The sequence below is a fragment of the Conger conger genome, chromosome 2 (assembly GCF_963514075.1).
Source record: "Conger conger chromosome 2, fConCon1.1, whole genome shotgun sequence".
NCBI classification, from domain to species: Eukaryota; Metazoa; Chordata; class Actinopteri; order Anguilliformes; family Congridae; genus Conger; species Conger conger.
The window spans coordinates 14,934,498-14,956,698 of record NC_083761.1 but is presented as its reverse complement, the minus strand read 5'-3'; the positions used below and the strand labels follow the sequence as shown (position 1 = coordinate 14,956,698).

Below are 22,201 nucleotides of genomic sequence, written 5' to 3'. Positions count from 1 at the left end.
ATTAACACTCTTCCCTTACTCTGAATGTACCCTGAACAAAGGGAGTACAAAAACAACTCACTATGGGGTTAGCACGCAGGAAAATGAATCCTCACATAATTTTAACAATCCAGATAACAGTTGATTACATCAAAAGGTCCTTTGACTATCTTACTTGGAAACCAAGTCTTTCAAAAGGCATTGTTCCATATCAGCCCAGAAACATTTTTTCGACGCCACAGTGGAGTGACTGAGCTCCTTACACAAACAATTGGCCGTGTGTTCCCTCCAATGCAGATTCTGCATAACCTTCAATGTCTCACCAAATCATACACGAGTTCCCATGAAGCACAAACACAGCCACTAAAAAGCATTCCTTGGGGGCCCCACCCAGAGATCCGAGCATTTCTCAATATCTTTCGATTCAGTCTCAACAAACAACAAATGCTTTTTTCCCCCTGAATTAAAAAAGTAACAGGTATTATGGTATATTGTCGAGTGAGAGAGAACATAGCCATAATGCCAGAAAATGGCAACTGCCAATTGCTATTCTGAACACTGAAGTCAACACTGCAGTCTTGTGTTGACACTAGAAAGTATGTAATTATAATTAACCGTATAAAACCACCTATCATCTTAAAGGGCTATTTTTGTGATTGTTGACTGAATATCCCCACATATTGCATATTTCCAGTACACAATACACATTTTTTTAATCAGATTTGCCATTTCCACTAAGGACCATGGCCTCTATAGTTGTTGCTAGGGTGTACAGCATGGTTTACACAGTTAAAGAAGGGGATTAAAACCCTGCCATTACTCATGCTGAGATCCCAGCAGATTATGTTCAAACAAGCACAACATTTTTTCAACATGTGTAACCCAAACTCCTGATAACTAAAAGCACATGCATTTTATTTTTTTGGAATATTTCTAAAAAAATAAATTCTGATCAGATTTCCCATTGACTCCATTCTGAATTATGACGAAATACTTATTTTTACCATCTGTGAAGCCTTCCACATTCTCCATCTTGGCTGGGACGCCTGTGAGGTACTTGTGGGTGTCAACACGCCTAAATGCATAACATGAGTCACACGGTCACACTGGTGTTGAGTTTAGTACTATCAAACAAACAAAAGTAAACACATGAAGCGAACATTAACGAGAGGAGCGCTGTTTTGAATTCAGTGAGTGCTGCTATTTGTTGTTCTACTGGTATCGATTTCAGGGTTGCGCTGTTTTCATTTCGGCGGTCCCCGTTCATGCGTGTAACACAGGCGCTAATAACACAAACGCATCGCCCTCTTTCTGCGACATCAACAGTTTTGAACAAAAGACGTGCCACAGTTAGCAGCAGGCCCGTCGCATCTCAAGCTGTTTGTCTTTATTTAAAAAAAGGAGCTGCCAGTGAAATATGCGAGTAATATAAGGATGCACATTCAGGTTCTGCGCCACCACTAAATATATAAAAAAAAACCTTTTCATATTTAAATGAATTTAATAAGCTCCGCCACTGCTTACATTGTTCCGTGAACTTTCTGGAGCCCTGCACATGCCCTATATTAAAACCCACAAAATCGTTCCTCTTCAGTTCAGATCTGTTCATTAGAAATCATTAGGGGTTGAACCAGCTTTTCTCTCACAGCATGTCTGAAACTCTTCAAAGCGTATCACATTTGTGCAAAGGTTACAAGAAGCCAGAGGAAACCTTCTATTGAAACTATGCTCTGGGTAAATTACCATGCAGGTTTGTCCCTACGTTTAATCACCCAAACAGTCAAATGTGCCTTTCTCTACGCGCCTGCTTTATTTGTGCAATTGCCTACTTAGATGCCAAAAGAAACATTTCAAAGATGTAGGGATAATGTATTACAATTTAGTGAAAATGGACACGGGCATAACCACATACCCTGTTTCTCCCCAGACCACAATAACTTTGCTCTTTATTTGAATCAATTTTTGTTGAAACCTAAATTGCCTTTAGCCACATTTTCCAAAATATACCTCAAATGTCAACGTAAAACACTCCGGTGATGATTTATTTTACCTCATGTTATTTTATTACATTAGACATTCCATTCTCTAAGCCTTGCACTTTCAGTCCGCTCCCTAGCAACCAACCAAAGCAGTGATTTTTGTGCAGCTGGCAGAGTTCCAGTTTTACCAGTCTGTGTTATTGATTGCTAGATTGCAAAGTTTGCATTTAATAGCTTCTGTGCTACATGACAGAATTATACTAAATTTGTCATGCCAAATTGTTCCTTTGCCCGAAGAGACTGCAGTTAAAAACAAAACTAATATATCAACCTGAGCTCGACAAAGCATATTTAGTTGTAAGTACATGCACATCACTCCCCACCCCCTCCCTACTAGCCAGAAAATAAACTGATAAATATCTGTATCATAAAACCATTATTGTTTTAACCTAATGCAACAGTGAGTAAACCAGGAACAAAATGACTTCATAAAGACACGGGAGATCAGATCAAATGGGTTTTATGTACAGAAAACACATTTCCCAATCGCTCCTCTCCGCTATCGGAACTGAAGCAAACACCATTGTTTTTTTATTACAAATGAAAAAAGATAAAGCACTACTCAGTAATCACCACAGAATGCACTGAGAAACAGGCTTGCCTGAAGGTGTACGCTGCCAGAATAGTTGGTCAAAGAGCAGTTTTAGAACAGGATTATCCGGTTAATCTTTAACAATAAAAATTGAGCTCAGTACTTCAAACATAATTCTCTGAAAATGTATTTTGCACCAACTTGTCTGCAAATATGACCAGTTTATTTTATCAACCGGCGAGACACCGAGAACATTGTAGCACTGTGGCCTCTTATGAAGAATCGACAGAAGAAATTAACTTTCACTTTGAAGTTATTTTCCTTATCTTGGCAGTCGACAAACCCTACTGACCTAGCTTGTAATATACAAGAGATTGTGCTATTAGCTAGAGGTAGGCTAACTCATAGTTACTTGTTCGAATAACATGGCAAACATGACTCTCCCTTTTACTGTCCAAACTACTCTAATGTACCAGCAAAGGTAATGTAGCCCCTGCCCGTTAAAACTGTCTGCCTCAAAAATATACTAGTGCAGCCAGTTTGACCAATATAGGAGTGCAGGTGCACGATTCCAACCCAAAAACACTGCATCCTGTTGATGTTAACAAGGTACTTCTAATCTGCCTACTAACTTGGATATCCTCTTGCAAGACCCTAACTTCTCTCTTCTAAAGGGGACAAGAGCCAGCACTGGATCAGTGTGCCTGTGTTCTCCTGTCAGCATTTCTAAATGCTGTTGGCTTGGGTCAGCTGATATCCCCAACATGCCGTGGAGTTATTATTATTTTTAGGTAGAGGCGTGATCTCACTTCCACACCCATAACAATTGAATGTAAGATACTCATTAGCCAAACAAAGGTTAGGGATGTTTGATTGACAACAACCATAAAAATAAAAAGCTAAATGACACGCTTTATGGCACAAAGTGAAAGTCATATGTACACTATATGGGACTACAGTAAAGGTAATGCAGCTAGCTTGTCACAAAGTAACAAATTCATAGTTTGCGACTATCTACAAAGAATGCACTATTGTTTGTTTAGTCAATGCAGCACAGTTGGAGCATGGATTGTCCTTCTAAACCATACATAATAGAGTTCTATGAACCTGCACAACATTACAGAAGAATTCCTTTACTTTTTTTAAATTACATTACATTAATGGCATTTGGCAGACGTACAGTTGATTAGACTAAGCAGGAGACAATCCTCCCCTGGAGCAATGCAGGGTTAAGGGCCTTGCTCAAGGGCCCAACGGCTGTGCGGCTACACCAGGGATTGAACCACCGACCATGCGGTCCCAGTCACCTTAACCACTACACTACAGGCCGGTTAGCTTTTTCTTTGGTTAGCCAGCTAGCTAGGTAGCTAGTAAAATCATCATTTGACACTGATAATTTTCTCCACAAGTGCATTTATTGATGTGAGCCACATAGCCATTATGTTCATTACAAAAACAAAAAGTTCAATAGAATAACTATACCATTGTTTACATTAGGTGCGAACACCTACATTGCTGAACGTACATCAATCACTTCGCAAGGAGAACAACAACTACATTTTATTATATACAGTTACTTTTCACTGTCCACAAAACATAATATTAACTTATGTTTACATACAGTACTTGGCAGAAACACTTGGACCAATTAGTAGCTAACCGTTTATTTTTGTTTTTTTCATACTAACTTTAATGTGTGAACTAACTGACAACAGTGTAATCGCAGGTTAGTTTTCTGAATGAGTACACTGCGTGTCATTGCCCTGACTGGCAGTATTGCAGTAATTATGTTTTAAAATAACTGAGTTGTTGCTTAACTGTTCACTGACACACCCTCCAAGAATGCTGATATTCAGTTGCAATACTTCAATTCAACTTGGCAGCAACTTGCCCTTCTATATCCTGTCATTGCAATATTATTTTATATTCTTAGAACTGCAAAATAAACACGTTCTGCAGCCAACACAGTTATACTGGTATAGTAAAAACAAATTCTCTCTGGTTTGTGTGCCTATACTGTAGCACATTTTATTCACAACTTCTATTACAAATTGGCAAACTAAACTAAATAAGGCGATGTTGGATCAAAGTACAAGCCCATTCACTCCATCAGGATCTATTTTGGTTTGAGTAAGTATAAGCTTGAGGTTACATTTGGAGGCATAACTGTGCACTCAACCAACATGCTGGTCAAGCCCCAAGATATTATTATGGGATGCAACAGCACATAGTGAATGGTATTCAAAGTGGAGGTGGCCAAAAACATGAACCCTAAGGAGATAAGCAGACCTCTCTTTTTCCTTTATATCACAGACCACAAGGGTGTGATCCACAACACTATGTCCAGAGTGCAACAATACTGTTTCAGCTTCCCAGCACATGTGCCAATATCCCATGAATGAGATATATGACCCCCATTTAAGTATAACTCCTATCAGCTTGGACAATCTGATCTGTGCCTGTGTCAGGATAACAAACATGACTGGCATGTTGCCATGTCCATTTTGTGTCCAAAATTAGTATGACCCCTAATAGGGAACATTCTTACATTGCTGTTTCACATGAGAAACATGTCATTTTTATTTATACGCATAGCTGATTTGATGACAATTCATGGCCAACCAAGTGGGCATTTATGTAGATTCCTAGTAGAATTGGAAGTGGGTCTCACTTCTTGCCAAGGATTCCAATTGGAATAAAATACAGTAAAAAAGCAACAGCGATCAAAGACATTCTGAGAAAGGTAGAGTTGTTCAGATTTCAGACAGAAATAGCAATTGACTTGTAGCAATGTGGAGAGTGCAAATGATTCAGTGACATCATCAGGCATTCAATCTGCAGCCTGCATTATGCTGTTTCTGGTATGCATGTCTATACATGCTACTGTAAGATGCACAATTAATCACATCACATTATAGATTGTGTTCATGGTTTCTTAAAGCAGAAAAAGGAACACTGGAGGGAAAAAAAGGATTTTAATTTGAGAAAGAAGGATTTCATTTTTAGTTCATTTTAAAAGCGGTGCGGTGTTCAATTTACATACGTTTTATTTGACGCCAGCTCAGTTGCGTTCAGTGTGAACACAGCGCTATCAGTCAGCTGAATTTTGTCAGAAATAAATGGGTCATTTTCCTATAAATGTATTTTTTATGAGATGCAAAATGCATATTTCAGCTGAGCGTGGTGCAGGATAAGACAATAGAAGACACTGAAGTGGGTCTGGGGACTTGTGTGCATTTCTGATTCACCCTGCCCAAAGTAATCTGCAACAAACTCTAACAAATGGCTCAAGACATCATGTGAAACATAATTTAATGCCGCCAATTTAAATCCACTATAAAGGTTGTAAAAAATGTAAAGGATTTCACTGCTCATGCATGTATATCACTTCCACACCTGCTTAACAAAACAGCACAATATTCAGACCTATAATCTGTGTGTCAGAGCACATAAATAAACAATAATAAATAATAAAAAATATATTTTTTTATATAAATACTAAAATAAAGTAAAGCATTCCATTCCGCTGCAAACACAAACTCACCATTATTTCTGATTAGCGGCCATGACGAAAGACATTGTGAGCTGGTTGAATAGACACATCAGATCTATGAAACATCATTTTAATGCCTTAAATTATTATTACATGCCACGGCCTGTTCCGCCCATCCTGCACATTATACAGGCAGACAAGATCACAGCCGCAGACTGAGGTAATAAGCTTAGGGGCAGCAGAACTTGAATACCTAATGCACAACTCAGTCCTGCTAGCTATTATTCAAAGTCATTATGCGTAACAAACAAAATGTTTATTTTTCCTTACTTTTAATATGCAATTTAAATATGCATTACCTTGCAAGTAGGTGTCAAACAGAGGACGGACAAATGCCAATGTCAAAGCGATTAACTTCAGCTTGTTTTGTAAAATGAAAATTAAATTCTAACAAGCCATCCTAAACAATAGATGGCCTTTTTTAGCATATGAGTGGGTGAAATGATTACAATTTCCAGAGAAGAGGAAGAATGGCAGAGAATAATGGCATTACTCAATGAAACCAATTAAGGAGCATTTACAATCTGTCACAAAGGGAGGATTAGATGACGGCTGGGATAACAAGATGGTATATTATCAAGGCCCCATTGTGCTGATTTCTTTATTTGCAGTCACTTCAAGATGGGTCTTTCAATTACTGTCCAAAGAATAATTCATTCATAATTCTAGGGCCTGTCTCACAGGGAATGTATAGTAAAGATTTTTTGTATCAATTTTACAAGAACACTGGCTAATTCCTGAGCGCACTGTCAATAACCCCCAGAAAAAAAATAACATGAAGGTGGAATCTCCACCCTCCAGCTCAAGGATTTATATCAGGTTCAGAATGTTTTTGTTTTTTTGTGTGTGTATTTAACATTTTTGTGTATTTAAACTAACGTTTATGTAGCTCATGTGTGGGAACTAGATGTAGTATATATTTACACACACAGACAAACACACAGATGGTTGGACAGACAGAGATATTTTAGTTATGGTGTCACCTATGTAACTAGTAACTTCAATCAGTCAATCAATCAACCATTTTGGTGTTTTACAGTTAACTTCTCACAATACACAATAAGTGTCTTTCCTATAGTAATAAGCCTAAAAGGTTTGTGGGAAAACGATTGAATGAATAAGCCATCACTGATGGTTCCCTTTCCCTGGGGATCACTACTCAAGAGGTGCAGAGGTCAGCAGTGACACTCGCTCATAGAAAACACCGGGCGAGTCACGGGACCTGATTGGCTGAAGGACACTGGGCCACTGCCTCCTGAAAAAGGAGCTTCAGAGGAGGTGGGAGCTGAGGACTAACTCGCGGCTGATGGGAATCACAGCCAGAGGTCTACGGCTGATACCACTTCAGTGCAGAAATATTTAAGGCCAGTTTTACAGACACAGATCAACCCTAGTTCTCGACTAAGTTCAATTTTGAATGGAGATCCTCCATAGAAGGCTCATTTAAGTCCATGACTAAGCTTAATCTGTGTCTGTGGAACTGGCACTTAGTCTCCTCCCTAAATGCAGCAACAAAAGCACCACCACGATGCACCACCACGATGACAAACAAAATTATCAAGGTGGCTCCAGCACAATATCACTTCAAACGGTAACATTTTGGAAGAAATATACTGTATACTTGTGAAAAAATTACCATGGCCAGCCAATTCCACAAGCAGACAACTGAAAGATGTAATACCAACTCTTTTGGATATTATAATAAGACTGCAGCTGGGATGAATTTGATTAGTGAATAATTAAATACTCGTGCACACAATATTCTTCCAGGAAGCAGTTCCCTATGACTAAATAAAATGGATTAGCAACACAGAATGTCATTAAAAAGCCAGTGCCAAATAACGGATTAATTAGTCTCAGAGATGGTACTGTGTGCAAGTTCCAAGTTGTTTAATATTTAAGGAAGGCCTCTCAGTTTTGCAACAACCCGCAGCTTGATGCAAAATGATTGGCTGGCGATAATAGCAGATTAGTCATCGTGACTAGAAGGGGCCTGGCACAAGGACTATAAAAAGCCACATTGTATTTTTACAAACATGGGGAGTGCCCTCAGGTTAAAATTAACAATGCTAGTATGGCTGCGTGGAGGGGGTGGGGCACTGAAGGACACTACACAGCATTGACATTTAATTGAATTTCCCTTTCAAAAAGAGATCCGTTTTAAAAACTGGGAAAATCTAATAAAGCAAACAGATAAATGGACATATTTCTGGTAAGCTTTACCCCTCCCCCCCGTACTTTGCTGTTGGCAGTATGGGTTCTTTTATGCTATGGAAGTCACATTAATAACTTCTCTGTTGTTTCAGACCCAGTAATGGACAGACAATAAAACTATTCATTTCCTCAAAGGTCACCCCTTGGAGACATGCACATTGTTTAACTTTCTACCAGCGCAGTTATTATTTCGCAACAAATTGCAGGGAACCAAAGGCAAGAAGTAGGAAATTACTAAAACAAAACGCAACAACAAAAGCACAAAGTTTGTATTTGGAATCATATAATTACACTACAGTTTTGTTTCTGCTCCATGCTAAAAGCTGCTCTAACATTCTTAAGAGCTAACAGTCACTTTCTTCTCCAGCTCATAATACACAGATTTGGAATTCTTGGCAGCTGTTCAGACTTCAGTCATAAGGGAACTAATGATTTGAACAGATCACCATGTTATAATGGGCAAAAAGACCATGTGAATATCCCAAAGGTCTGCAAATAATCATGACAAGATGACTATAAAAAGGCAGCCTAAAATTGCTCACAGCAAACACTATACCACTTGACACTAAAAGGCCAACAGAGGAGAATGTAATGTAGATAAAACATTGACTTAATTACTTCAGAATGTTTAGGCCTCTAGATGAGTTAAAGTGCATTCCAGAAATACATAGCTTCATTTTGTTTCATGTATCTAGGCCAGGGGTAGTAGATCTTATCAGAAAAACCCCAGTGAGTGAGCAAGGTTTTTGTTTCAGCACTCTGACAATGACTCAACTAATGAACTAATCGTGATCTTCAATCAATACCTTGCTGAGTAGAATCAGTTGCCTTACTGCCGAGCTTTTTGGATAAGATTGGACGCCCTTGATCGAGGCACAAGCATTGTTACTACAAGACACCCTACCTGTGCAATATGTTATTCAAAGAAATTCAAATGCATCAGCAGTTTCATCAGATCCTCATTGGATGTGTACATTGTGTGTGCGGTGCGTGTGCATGTGTGCATGTTTGTATGTGGGTAGTTATGTATGTGCATGTATTTCCTTATTTTACAGCATATGCATAACAATATAACAATTTCCCAGACAAAAGTCACAGTGCTGCAATGCAAAATCATTTGCACTCGGAGCAGAATACATTACCTGGGCAGCGAGCGCTACCGTGTCTGTTTTTACTTTCCTATTACTCTTCCTGCCTGCATCAGCACAAATATTTGGTGGGAGCCACATTCAGGCCACAGGAAAAAGCAAACACGCCGGTGAAATCCCACTGATCTCTGTTCCAAATCAGCAATATCGGCTGTGTTTCTGTAACGTGATGTCACTGAATCAGAGAGAGGTCAGCAAGCGCTGTCGCTGTAAAAATGAGCCAAACTTCACAAGGGGCTCCAAGCCAAAGACAGTTATAGCTGATAAGTACACTCAGTGAGCACTTTATTAGGTATTTATTAGACTTATATTTTTGGCTCATGAAGTCTTCGGCTGCCGTAGCTTATCCACTAAGGGTTTTGATGCGTTGTGTGTTCAGAGATGCTCTTCTACATACCACTGATGTAATGCAAGGTTATTGGCATTACTGTCACCTTCGACCAGTCTGGCCCTTCTCCTCTGAATTCACAACGTGTTTCTGCCCGTAGAATTGCTGCTCACTGGATGTTTTTTGTTTTTCGCACCATTCTCTGCAAACTCTAGACACTGTTGTGTGTGAAAATCACAGGAGATAAGCGCTTTCTGAGATACTCAAACCACCCTGTCTGGCAACAACACTCATTCCACGGTCAAAGTCATTTCGATCAAATTTCTTCCCCATTCTGACATTTGGTCTGAAAAACAGCTGATTTCTGCATGTGTTTATGCATTTGGTTGCTGCCCCATGATTGGCAGATTAAATATTTGCATTAAGGAGCTGGTGTACAGGTCTACCTAATAAAGTGGTCACTGAGTGTATATAGCTCACATGAAACAGAATGGGGACAAAGCATGAATTCCAGTATTGTGGGATGAGGTGGCACCTTCACAAACATCCTCTTTCAGGCTAATGTCAGCAGTTCAATACGGTTAGGTTAGGTTAGCACTGGAGCCAAGCAAACTACAAACAACCTTGCACTTTGGTCAAGACCGGTGTCTACTGTTTAGTAACAATATGCTCCCAGTAGCCTACCACTTCAGCAAACCATCATCGGGGCTGAGCACTGAGGCATGTAAGCAAAGTTTAAAAGCACTTTGTTTCACCGCTGGTGTATTTTGCATAGGCATATTTATACCACGGCTGCTACATAAAAAAATACAAGTTTTGCCTTTCGTATTTTCATTTTCATCCAGCAGAACCTTCCTCCCTCCACTATACACAATACACAGAAGAATTACAATTTCTGTCTCTTCATTTTTCCCATCGGGCGTACTGATAGGCTTGCTAAGAGAACATGTTATATTGATAGGTACATTGGCGATGGCACATCCACTGAACCTTTCAATCTCTCTGCTAACAAAATGAATGAATGCTATCGTGAACAAACAATAGAGGTCGTACTGCAACAATAAGCCCCGACTGCTTCCTGGCTTTGACTTTGCATCCTAGAGGAGATATTGCTTTTTTCTTCCACAGCACACTTGAGCATTAGAGCTGTCAGACGCGATGTTACAAAGCCACTGTGTAGACTCTCTGGTCTCTCTGATCGTGCAGCCATTGCCATTTCCTCTGATTGCATTACTACTGTGATGCTGCTGCAGACCAGGGAAGTGTTAACTGCAAGCACCACGGTGTTTGCCTTTTTGAGAAAATATGTCACACTCGCTTAAATGCTCGATAAAGGCAAAGTGCCATTGAGGTTGAACTGAATATTCCCGTGGCTTCAGTTCTCCTGCTTTGCACATGCCGATGCAAAGTGCAATCAGGTCTTTTGCATGGATTAAAAAAACATAAAATTAAGGTCCTTAATGTTACTTAATCACCTACGTGTACTTCTGGGGCAACAACTGTTCGTGCTTTGGGACAAGATAATGATAAAAGCGGTTTAATTAATTTCTATTCATTTAATTTTTTTCCCCCTAAACATATTGCACTACTCTCTTTCCCAGAAAACATGACAGAGTAGAGCACAACTCCATTTCTCACCCCTCTGGAGAGGTTTATCACTGGAAATGAGATGCACTTTAACTTCAAGGGTCTGTCATAAGTCGTATCCAAGTCTCTCAGGGCACAGAATATTTTAGGGATTATACAGAAATGCTTTTTCCAGCGTGTGAACCACACACATCACTCTGTATAATTACTATTTTATTTTGTGTCATCTGACATAAAAATGAGTGCTTATCCGTTCTCCCCAATTACATAGATGTTGAAATTGCATCTCTCGAATTAAGTTTTGATGAACACTTTCAACATTTTCATTCACTGAGATAAAAGTTTGAACACAACCAAGTGCAATCAGTTAAATTTCCCAGAATTTAGCAATACAGTCGCTATATCACTGCTCTTCGCGTGTCCAAAATACCACCAAACCTCTACCGGAAGACTCAGAACAGCTTGCTGAAATTCACAATTGGGAGAGATTATAAACCTTCCCACAGCACTTGCTGAATTGGCATTACTTCAAATGACAGCCCAGATAAGTATAATATTACTATTCGCCCTCCCTCTCCATGGTGACCCAAGTCTACTGTGAGAGAATCTTTATAGCACTGCCTTCTCCCCTGAGATGGGGCTTAAATTATAACACCATCTCTTTGCTTTGCAGTAAAACCCACAGTGAGACAGTGCTAGCTAGGTAGGCCAATCTGAAAAAAATTACTGTACCTAGAATAAGAACATTTAAGAAGATGTTCAGATTAAAATACATGAATAAAAATTACTGACAGCGGATGGAGTCCGGTTAAATTGTGGCAGTTGCCATTATTTTAAAATATGATACAGGATGGCTACCTTCTACACATTCCGAGCTGAACACTTCTAGTGATTACTGGTCGATAGAGTACTTGACAACTGCCAAGCTTCATTTCATTCAAGAATTATGGTCTGGATTCCATCAAGTTTTGCCCTTACACTCGACAAACTGTTGTTTGAGCACAAACACAGCTTGGCATGATGACTGAACAAATAAGAATAAAAAACTGAACACTGCATGTGACTGAAGCCCAGGCCTGTGTTCATGACCATTGAGCTATTTTGCCAAACTGGTGAAAGCACTGCTTCTGACCACAATTTCCTGATAATGCACTGAAAACCACTTGCTTATTTACCAACAACTAATATTCACTCAACTGATTTAACTGTTGCAACACGCTGTACTTCTAATATGAAAATGAGAAGAGTCATTCATCAATTCATTTTCATACAGATAAAAGAACACTTTAAGTCTCCATAAGAAACCTAGACAAGATAGACCCTTTCTCATAAATTCATAAAATTCATTTTATGGTTTTATATGTCAAATTAAATGGCAAATTAGTTTATTCTGTATTGCTGGAACATATTATAATTTAATACATCTCTTAATAATGAATTGAATTTCACAGAAATACTAGCAGGCAAACCTCGGGGAAAAGAAAAAAGTGAGCGTGGCTATTTCATGTGGCTGTTCAATTAATGATTTATTTCCATCAGCAGGGCTGCTTTTTAAAGTCTGCTTTCTGCTGAATGATCCCTTTCTTTCTCTGGGTAACAAAGAAGAGCAAATTTAAGCTAGATACGGCCTCTGGTCCACTGCCAGAATATTTAGCTTACCAAGCGAATTCAGAGGCATTTTGAGTAACTGCATTTAGTGTCCTGACAACACAAACAGGAGGACATAGTCATTAAAGCACAACTTATTAACATTACAAAAACCTATACAAACAAATAATAAGGTTACAAGTCGGACAGCAAATAAATCCATTAACACATTTTTCTGCCTGCTATTGATTCGTATATGCAGCTGTAGCTCTAAGAGTGCCTAAGTGACAAAGCATCCATTATTGATTCTCCCGTCTAATCTCTATAAGAATCTAATACAACAGCCGATTCAAGGGCAATTTAACATTTGGTTCCATGGACTGAAACAAAGCAGTATGCAAATTCCAGTAACTGGCAGAGTCAAATGGAAGATCTATCTATTACGCCGCGGTAATACAAGCATCCACGAGACACTGTGCTACGCATGCATCTAATGAGCTTGTTCTGCGCTCTTTTTTAACCCTGAAAAAGTGCATGTTTTACAAATAGGCCAGACCAACCATTAGAGGGACAGGGAAATAATGCAGGTTCCGCAGAGGCACATACTGATGCCACAACAAAGACCAATTTGTTTTGTGGAACAGGACTGCTGCATGGCAGTTTAAAGACTGAATGTACATCGACGGAAGACAAGTTTTGTTAGTTGTAACTAGGTATCTGCTACACAGAAAGGCAGCCAAAAATGACATTTATAAGCCCATAAAGCTTACACTACAGCTTCCATACCAAGCTGCAAAGGACTGTATAAGAACTGAGGCATGTTAGGGATATATAAATACATGTTATATAGACTTAAACTGCAGTGAGATAACTAAAACCTTCAATTTTATGTATTTATTTTCTCTCTTTGTTGCTTTCCTCATCTAACTAATGTAAGTCAAAACTGAGGTCTTAATTTTTCTGCATATCTTCTCCCCCCTATAATTTGCACACCATGTTGTCAGAGATACAATTCAAAAATAGAAAAGCTGGGAAATAAAGGGGGCCATTATTCAACATATCTACTCTATACTAAGTTGTCTGTGGGCCCTATCTATGATTAATAAGTCCTCATTATCTGCATAAAATACACTGTTCACTTTTTGGTGGTCCCATTTGTATTAACATACAATGTGAGGTAGACATAAAGTATTAGCACAAGATGGAGTCTCAATTGGGATTCGTTATGGATCTTGCAAAAATAAAAGCGCACAATCCCCCAAATGACAGCCAAAGCAGAAAAGTCCACCCAGGACACAAACAGGAGCTGGTCACATGCTCAAAGCACAGCAGAGGAGGAGAGGGGGTCAAAACGATGGTTACCTAGCTCTGCCTTTTCCTTCAGGACATCTTTGAAGTTGAGGCCACTGTTGAGGGTGGACTCCCTGTACTTCTGTAAGGCCTCGCACTGGCCGTTCCTCCCCAGATCCCTGAGCGTGGTGGATTTGAGCGGGACGGCCCTCAGACCGCACTTCCACTGGGAGCAGTCGGAGACTGTCCATTTCACCAGGTCGTCCAACTTCACTATGACTTTCTCAGAGACGGCGACGATCTCGTCCTGCAAACAACAGACATGGCGTTAGAGGAGGTAGCAGGCGGGACTACGTACGTGAAGTTTCCATTCACACTAGGTCGTAAGACATCAGCTTCCTTGGCCAATGGTGTATAAGCACAATGCACAAAGTGCACTGAAAAGTAGGCATAACTCGTTTTTGTAAACCTCAAAAGAACATTGTCACGAGAAAACACTCTTTGATGGTTTGGTCACAGGAAGAAGTACAAAGAGGAACACTTACTTTCCATCTTTATGTTTCTCTGTAAAATCGTAGCTTTGGTCATTTCTAAATGTACTCCCATATTATAGAACAGTCATAACATTTTGCTTGCTAATCTGACAAAGAATGGCAGGAGGTTGTCTTAGTTGAGTAATTTGGAGAACAGATATGTTGGTTATGGGAGAAAGGCATTTAACATGCAGTTTTCAGTTTTCTCAACTGCTCCTAAAATAACACTGTGCACCAAATGGCTGTTATCACCTTTGGGCCTGACACCCTGAGATGACCTAATAGAAAACATTGATTGCAGGCAAGACCTGCTCCACAAGGTTTGCTTACAGACCTCCTTTCAACTGCTGTAGGCTACATTTCTACATTACAGGCAGAAACTTGTGCTGATTGTACTTGTTCAAGAACACTTTTAATAAGACTTTCTATTGTGTCAGGGACAACTCCAAAGAGCACTCAGGTTGAAACAGCTGCTAAGTATGCATAATTTACATACTGCATACCAATGAAAATACACGCTTCCTGTTTTGCAAATAAACAGTATCCCATGTGATAATCTGAAACCTTTGCAATTGTTTTGATCAGTATCATAGCCTTTTATAAGAAATATACTAAATAGCTATTTTGTTAAAATACAAATACATTTAAACCTGTATATACACTCAGTGAGCACTTTATTAGACTTCTGTTTTAGATTTCTACTGCTGTAGCCTATCCACTTAGAGTTATGATGAGTTCAGAGATGCTCTTCTGCATAGCAATGTTGTAATGTGTAGGTATTTGCGTTACTGTCACCACCAGGTGTTTCTGTCTTCAGAACTGCTGCTCACCAGATTTTTTGTTTTTTTGTTTTTTTGCACAGCTCTTTGCAAATGCTAGAGACTAGTGATCAGCCGTTTCTGAGATACTCAAACCACCCTGTCTGCCAGTAACAATCATTCCACGGTCAAAGTCACTTAGGTCACATTTTTCCCCCATTCTGATGGTTGACATTAACTGAAGCTCCTGACCTGCATCTACATGATTGTATGCATGATTGTATGCCCCAAATTTGACTGATTAGATAATCCCATGAATAAGTGCTCAGTGAGTGTATCAATACAGCATATATTGTATTAAATTACTGCACCCAAGTCTATTTACTGTTATGATACACTTTAAACACACACTAACATTTAGATTACAATTTAATTTAGGTCAAATAATGATAAAGAGATTCTCTGGGATAATATAATTTTATTTAATAGTCTTAAATGAGAAGAACATCATTGAGAAACATCTAAGACAGCTATAAATCTTCCATCACAATTTACCATCCAGTAATCTACTATAAAAGAATGCCAAGTATATCATAATTCCATTTGCTAAGGGAACAGGACATTACCTCTCCACTCTAAGTAAATTACACACAGTTAAGTTAAAAGCAGTAGTGTGCCATTTCCATTCTGAATATCAAACCAAGCTGATCAAAACACATGCATTCCATGTGGAATATAACAGCAAAAGAATGCTGCTCAAGGACAACAATGTTTACTCTCCAGTCTAAACAATGTACTTTTCCTTTGTGCAGAAAGAAATACGAGTACAAACACATTCTCATCAGTGCTCCCTGCATCCCTGGGGAGTTTGAGCCCTAAAAGTATAGCCACAGAGCTATCAGTCTAGGCCTCTACATAATAAGCAGCACAGCACTGAGGCATCTGTTTTCATGTCCCAATAAAACTAAGTGGGTCAAACGTTGTTAATCCTAATGGCGACACAGAAAACTTTACCACAAGATCACATGCTCCAGTCCACTGCTCTGAAGATCAGACACTCACCAAATTGATAGAAAGTTTGACAGAAATGTTCCTCAAACTTGTTTATCAGATGGTGGGGGAAGGGGGAGGGGGGTATGTACATGTATAAACACATTAACCAACCATTTTTATTTTTGTTCATATGTGACTGATGTCGTCAAAAGAATCAAATCTGTTCACCAAAGGATTGCACATTATGAGTTTGAGTTAGCAAGAAACAATCAGCTCCTTGTTATAACACATTAGGGGGAACTGAGCCATTAGCCAGAGCTCTGCAGTAAAGTAAAGCAGCAAGCCCACTAACAGTGTCATGCTGAGCCTGTTTCACCCCACTGATTCTGGGGGTCAGGGCAAGAATTCCCCAGGTCAGAGCAGATTTGTACACCTGCTTGCATGCCTATTGAATTATTGACCTGGTAACATGAACAATGTGCCAAGCAGATCCCGGGGACGTCTCTGGGTAAAGTTCTTAAAAGCAAATTAACTATTTTTTCTTCAAGTAGACGATGTCTCCCATAGCCCGTGTTAAATACTAAAATTGCATAAAAAATAATCTGCACACCATGCGCCCAAGTAAGACACAGAATGAAAAGTGCTGAGAAAATTAAGGAAAATGAGGACTAATGAATCTGAAAAAGATGTGCTTTGTCCATATTCGCTTGTGCTTGTAGCATAGAGTAGCCCAGAGTAGAGTTATACATTATAAATAGTTATAGTATTGTTTACATTGTTTTCAGTGAGCATACTGTAGCTGCAATCTGGGGAAAAATAGTGCCACAAAACACAATGGCCACACAGACACTATAATTCTTGTATATGTTATACAATCATATGCATATGTATTTACAAAGTCTCAAATCAAAGACACTATGTAGAAAAAATTCAAAAATAGACATGTAGAAGTAACAAAAGACGTGTTAGCAATAAATGTATAGGTACACAGTAATATGAGAATAGCTTGTATTCATTCTGAACAAACAGGTAGGCCTCATAATCATACTAATTTAGTTATTGGAGAACTTGTAGTGTTCATTTGAACATATAGTTCAGCACCCCCTGCACACACATTCATGCACTAGGTCATGTTGCACATGTGCGACACGTACAACATATATTAGATAGATGAGGGCACATGTGCCATTGTGCGCTAACTTCAGGGACAGTGCTCTTCAAGGCATATATTCCAACTAAAACCATAAATATCACATTAAAGAATGTTACCTTTGGGAGAAAAACAGATGATCTAATTTAAACTATAAATATATTCCGGGCATTCAAACAGAAACATGGACTTTTGCCAGGAAGATGTCTCTGGATGCAAGCCACACATTTCCTTTGCAATAGTCACAAATCTTAAGCCATAGACCCACTGCTTTGTGATTCCAAACAATAGCAGGCAGAGAGAACCAATTAAACGTGGGCCCAACTACTGTAACTTTTGTTCTCAACCCACCTTGTTTTGGGATTAGATGAAGCTGAAAACAAAACCTACAGCCACATTTGGTTTCAATAAGACATTTGTGTGTATAAAATAATGACCTCCATTGTAACTATGCAAACTGTAATTTAAATATTAAATATATTGCAGTTGACATAATCTGAAATGGAACTTAATTATAATACACCAACATCATTTAGATCATTATTCGGAAAGACAGCCTTTTATCTTATATTGTTTTGCATTACCATGACCGATGCGCTGAAGTTATTGAGATAATATGTGCTTACTAACTAGACCATGTTAACTGAAATGACTTAGTAGCTACATTTAGCTTTTTACAGCTATTTTATGTTTCACTTCCCCCCATATACCTAATCCAAGGTGATATAATTTAAATATTGACCCCACAGAGATAGTGCATTCTCATGTGACATTCAAGGGTCAGAATGCTTTATGATAGTTAATGTCAATTAAATGCTTGCATCAACTGTGTTATTGCTGGAAACGATAATAAAAAGGAGAAAAAATAAAGAGAACAAAAGCCAAATGTATGAATGTTTGCTAAATAGACTATTTTCTTAGTCAGAGAATAAGTGGTTTGGTGCCTGAGCTTTCTTGGCAGGAACAAACCTCTTTAGAAGAAGACACAGTCAGTTCCACAAAGTAAAAACAGCACATGGCTAAACAGGAGCGTAATGTTGCCCTCTCTAGGTTCAAACTCTAAGTGTTAAATTCTATAGGCTGGCTGCCAGGGCAGGATCACTGCAAGCTTGTTGCTGTTTCTGCCACTGCTATTCTGCTAATGAATGACTAACTCAAGCCAGAGGGGAAATTACATCACCTGGCTGTATATACAAAAGGCATCTGGAAATATACTACCCGTTTTTATCACAGTGATTCTAGCTGCATTGCAAAGCTCCAAACATAAGTTCATGGTCATAACAACCTAGAGATAATGTTAAGATTCCCTGACTTGGAAAATATGCATGAAGACAGGATTCCAGGAAATTAAGCGATAATCTCTCTGAACAAAGGCTTACGGGACTCAGCGGTAATAAAGAAAGATAGCTACCCTTCAAGAAGTGTATGTCAATACATATTTTCAGCAAACGTCATGCCAACCTTTTCAAAAACCTAATCGTATTTCAATTTATTTCATTTAATTGAGTGCACTTTCACTGATGAGGGCGTTACATTCTGGTCTTCATATTACCGCAGGTTACAGGATGAGACGCAACCACATTGTTATTTAGATTTCACATATGCCACTGACTTTCCTACGTGAACATTTAAGATCTATCAAGCACATACATTCCACAGATCTTAGGTCAATGTGTGACAAAGTGCAAATATGAAACATCTTAAAAGTAGCCACAGCACTCAAATATAGGCTATACTTATAAAAAAAAACTTACAATAATTCCATGTCGTCTAATAATTGACTGTAGCTATTTAAAACTGATCAATAATTTAAATATATATATATATCATCTCCTATAGCCTACCAATTTCGATCCCTCGGTTATGTTTAGCGTATGTACAGGCAAGCATTGTCCTTGGACTGTAATTCTATCTCTTCCAGATTCTAAATCACCAATCCTGTAACGTAATAAATTTGAAAAGCAAATAATTCGCAGTGCTGGTGAGCGGGGGCGGGGGGAGGGGAGCACAGAAGATGACGAGCTTGCGAACGAACAGTGTCCGATCAACTGTGTAAGCATGGGAGTGAATCGAATGTTTTTCCCCCCAATTCCAGCTCGTTACATTGTGTAAACACCGATGCGCACAAGGTCGATTCAGCAGACAGATAATAAGCATTCAATATTTAAACTTATGTGACAGTGCAACCTTGAGATTTCACTTAGACAAGCCAAACAAAAAACCTGTTGCTTATTATGAAAAAGAAATTTGATACCCAAACTCCTCAGGGGAAAAGTACAATAAAAGTTCAGAAGAGAAGAGCTGTTTTCTTTGTAATCTACCAGAGTGATTATGCTGCCTACAAGATAAAACAGGTTTACCCCCTCATTACATTACCCATGTGTAACCAGCAGCTGTGTTTAGCTATCTGTAATCGCCATATTCAATATTGCAACACAGGATTCGAACAATATAGCCAGATAAGACAAACAACTAATGAAGGCTGGCAGTTTGCGAGTTAAACCTTCAAAGAGCACACGAACATTTTTTATTATAATTTTGAGAAAATTCGCCTTCACGAGCGCGTAGGCTATATCTATAATACAATTAAAGTGTAGCACTTTGACATAGGCTAATAACCTTCATAAATGTCACCCGTTCCCTTTAAAGCAGTTGCATCTGCCTGCCTTATCAGCTTGCCTTTATTAATGAATTGCAACTGACCGAACGCATTTGAACGCTTATGGAGAAAATGTCCGCTTATAATAGCCTACCTCTGAGGCTATGTAGCTAGCTAGCTAATTTCTCTCTCATTGCGCGATAAAATAATCGCGGCTGTAAATTAAATCTGACAGATGATATTTTATTGATTAAGCACGATTGTTTTGTTCGCCCAGCTAACGCAATAGCTTGTATAGCCGACATAAGTAGGCTATTTAAAATCAGCCCATTAAAATCGAGCACTTAAACGTAGTATTGTAATGTCATTCATCACATTATTCAACGCAATTCTGCCAGCACGAGGCTTTTGATCTCTCTTTATCTCCACATCGTAATTTCCGCCCTGTTTTACACATCGCTGATATGAAACATTAAAACACTAATACAGTAACTTTACAGTAGCCTCCAGTCACGTCAGTAAACCAATCAAGATGTTATTTTCAATGATTCTGGATCATTATATGACAGAATAAATGTAGCTACTCGCCAATTCCAACAAGGAAATAAATAATGAAATGAAAGTACGATGGAATTCAAATGACATAGTCCGTCTTACAATTTAACACTATCGTATGAATTAACCGCTCTGAGCTCTTACATGAGAGAAAAATATGCTAGCTACGTGCTATCAGGCTTTGCGTCATTGCAAACAGAAAGCAGAATGGATAGCTACATATAGCTACAGTAGCTAGCTAGGTCATATTTCAGCAATGCATCGATTACATTTCGTCCAAATGTTTTCCAAAGCCATCAATAACATACTGTAAACCACGCATAAGAGCAGAAATGGAAATATATTTATAATCACCTCTCCGTGACTGACAGTTCTTCCCTGGGGAGTATCTTCTGGGAGAAAATAAAGTTTAGAGCTGGATAAAAGTTGCTTGGTCGTCCTTTCTTCCCACAACAGCTGGAGTTCTGCTATGCAAATCGGATCCTCTGGCTTACATCTTACAAAGAAAAAGTCGCCAAGGGACAATATTCTTGGTTTGTCTTCAAGATGAAATCTAAATGCCTTGTAGAAAATGTAAGGTCCGTGTAAGCCACAAGGTGAGCCTACCCACTGCGGAAATAGTCATGATAAATGTATTTAGTGCACACTCTTCAAATTCAATAAATGAAAAACAAAGATCCATACAATTCAATTGAATAATAAACATACAAATGTATAGCATCACAGCAGAACTGTTGACAAACTGTACAATTATTAACGCAAATGTTTATACGCAAATTATCAGCATATATTTTAATGTTTGTTAACACGTAAAGTTGTTTTAAAAGTTTAAAACGTTCATTTTAAAGCTTCGTGAATCCCATACATGTATTCGTCAAAACGGACTTCACAATAACGCCAGCAAAAGAGGCTAATACTGAAAATAAAACATTCACGGATAGGCTTGATAATACCTTGAGTGAGTTGGGCTCCATCTCGACGTTCTGAATTGATTTAACTCAACATTCTCTCCAAACTTGTTGGCTTGAATGGATTGCTAACGGTCCTGGAAGGGTACAATATTTTAACGTACACTATCTTCCCAACTGTCAATATGAAATCCACATAAAACAAAAACAGCAAGTAAAAAATGTCTGAAAATACTATCCAATATTTCTTTAGAACACAAAATTTTACATTCGATCATTTCTGTGTCATTTTCACCACAAAATACTCACATTTAATTCAAAATTGCGAAGGGACATTGCGGATCTAGAAGCGTTTCTCCTACTTATACACTATTTTAAAATATCAAAGGTAATTATTCTCATTATTTACTTTAAATATAAATATTTCAACGTTCTACATGTTTCCATA

At 38.6% G+C, this 22,201-nt stretch overlaps 1 protein-coding gene across 1 annotated transcript in view; it reads right to left on the bottom strand.

The window, feature by feature from the left end:
• arid5b (AT-rich interaction domain 5B) overlaps positions 1-21,819 on the bottom strand; it is a 67,626-nt gene extending 45,807 nt beyond the window's left edge. The window contains exons 1-3 of the mRNA XM_061221846.1: positions 21,799-21,819; positions 21,200-21,454; positions 14,330-14,564 (exon numbers count right to left, since the gene is read on the bottom strand). Coding sequence (XP_061077830.1) covers positions 14,330-14,564; positions 21,200-21,454; positions 21,799-21,819 — 511 coding nt within the window. The remainder of the gene's footprint in view (positions 1-14,329; positions 14,565-21,199; positions 21,455-21,798) is intronic.
• Positions 21,820-22,201: the final 382 nt, after the last annotated feature.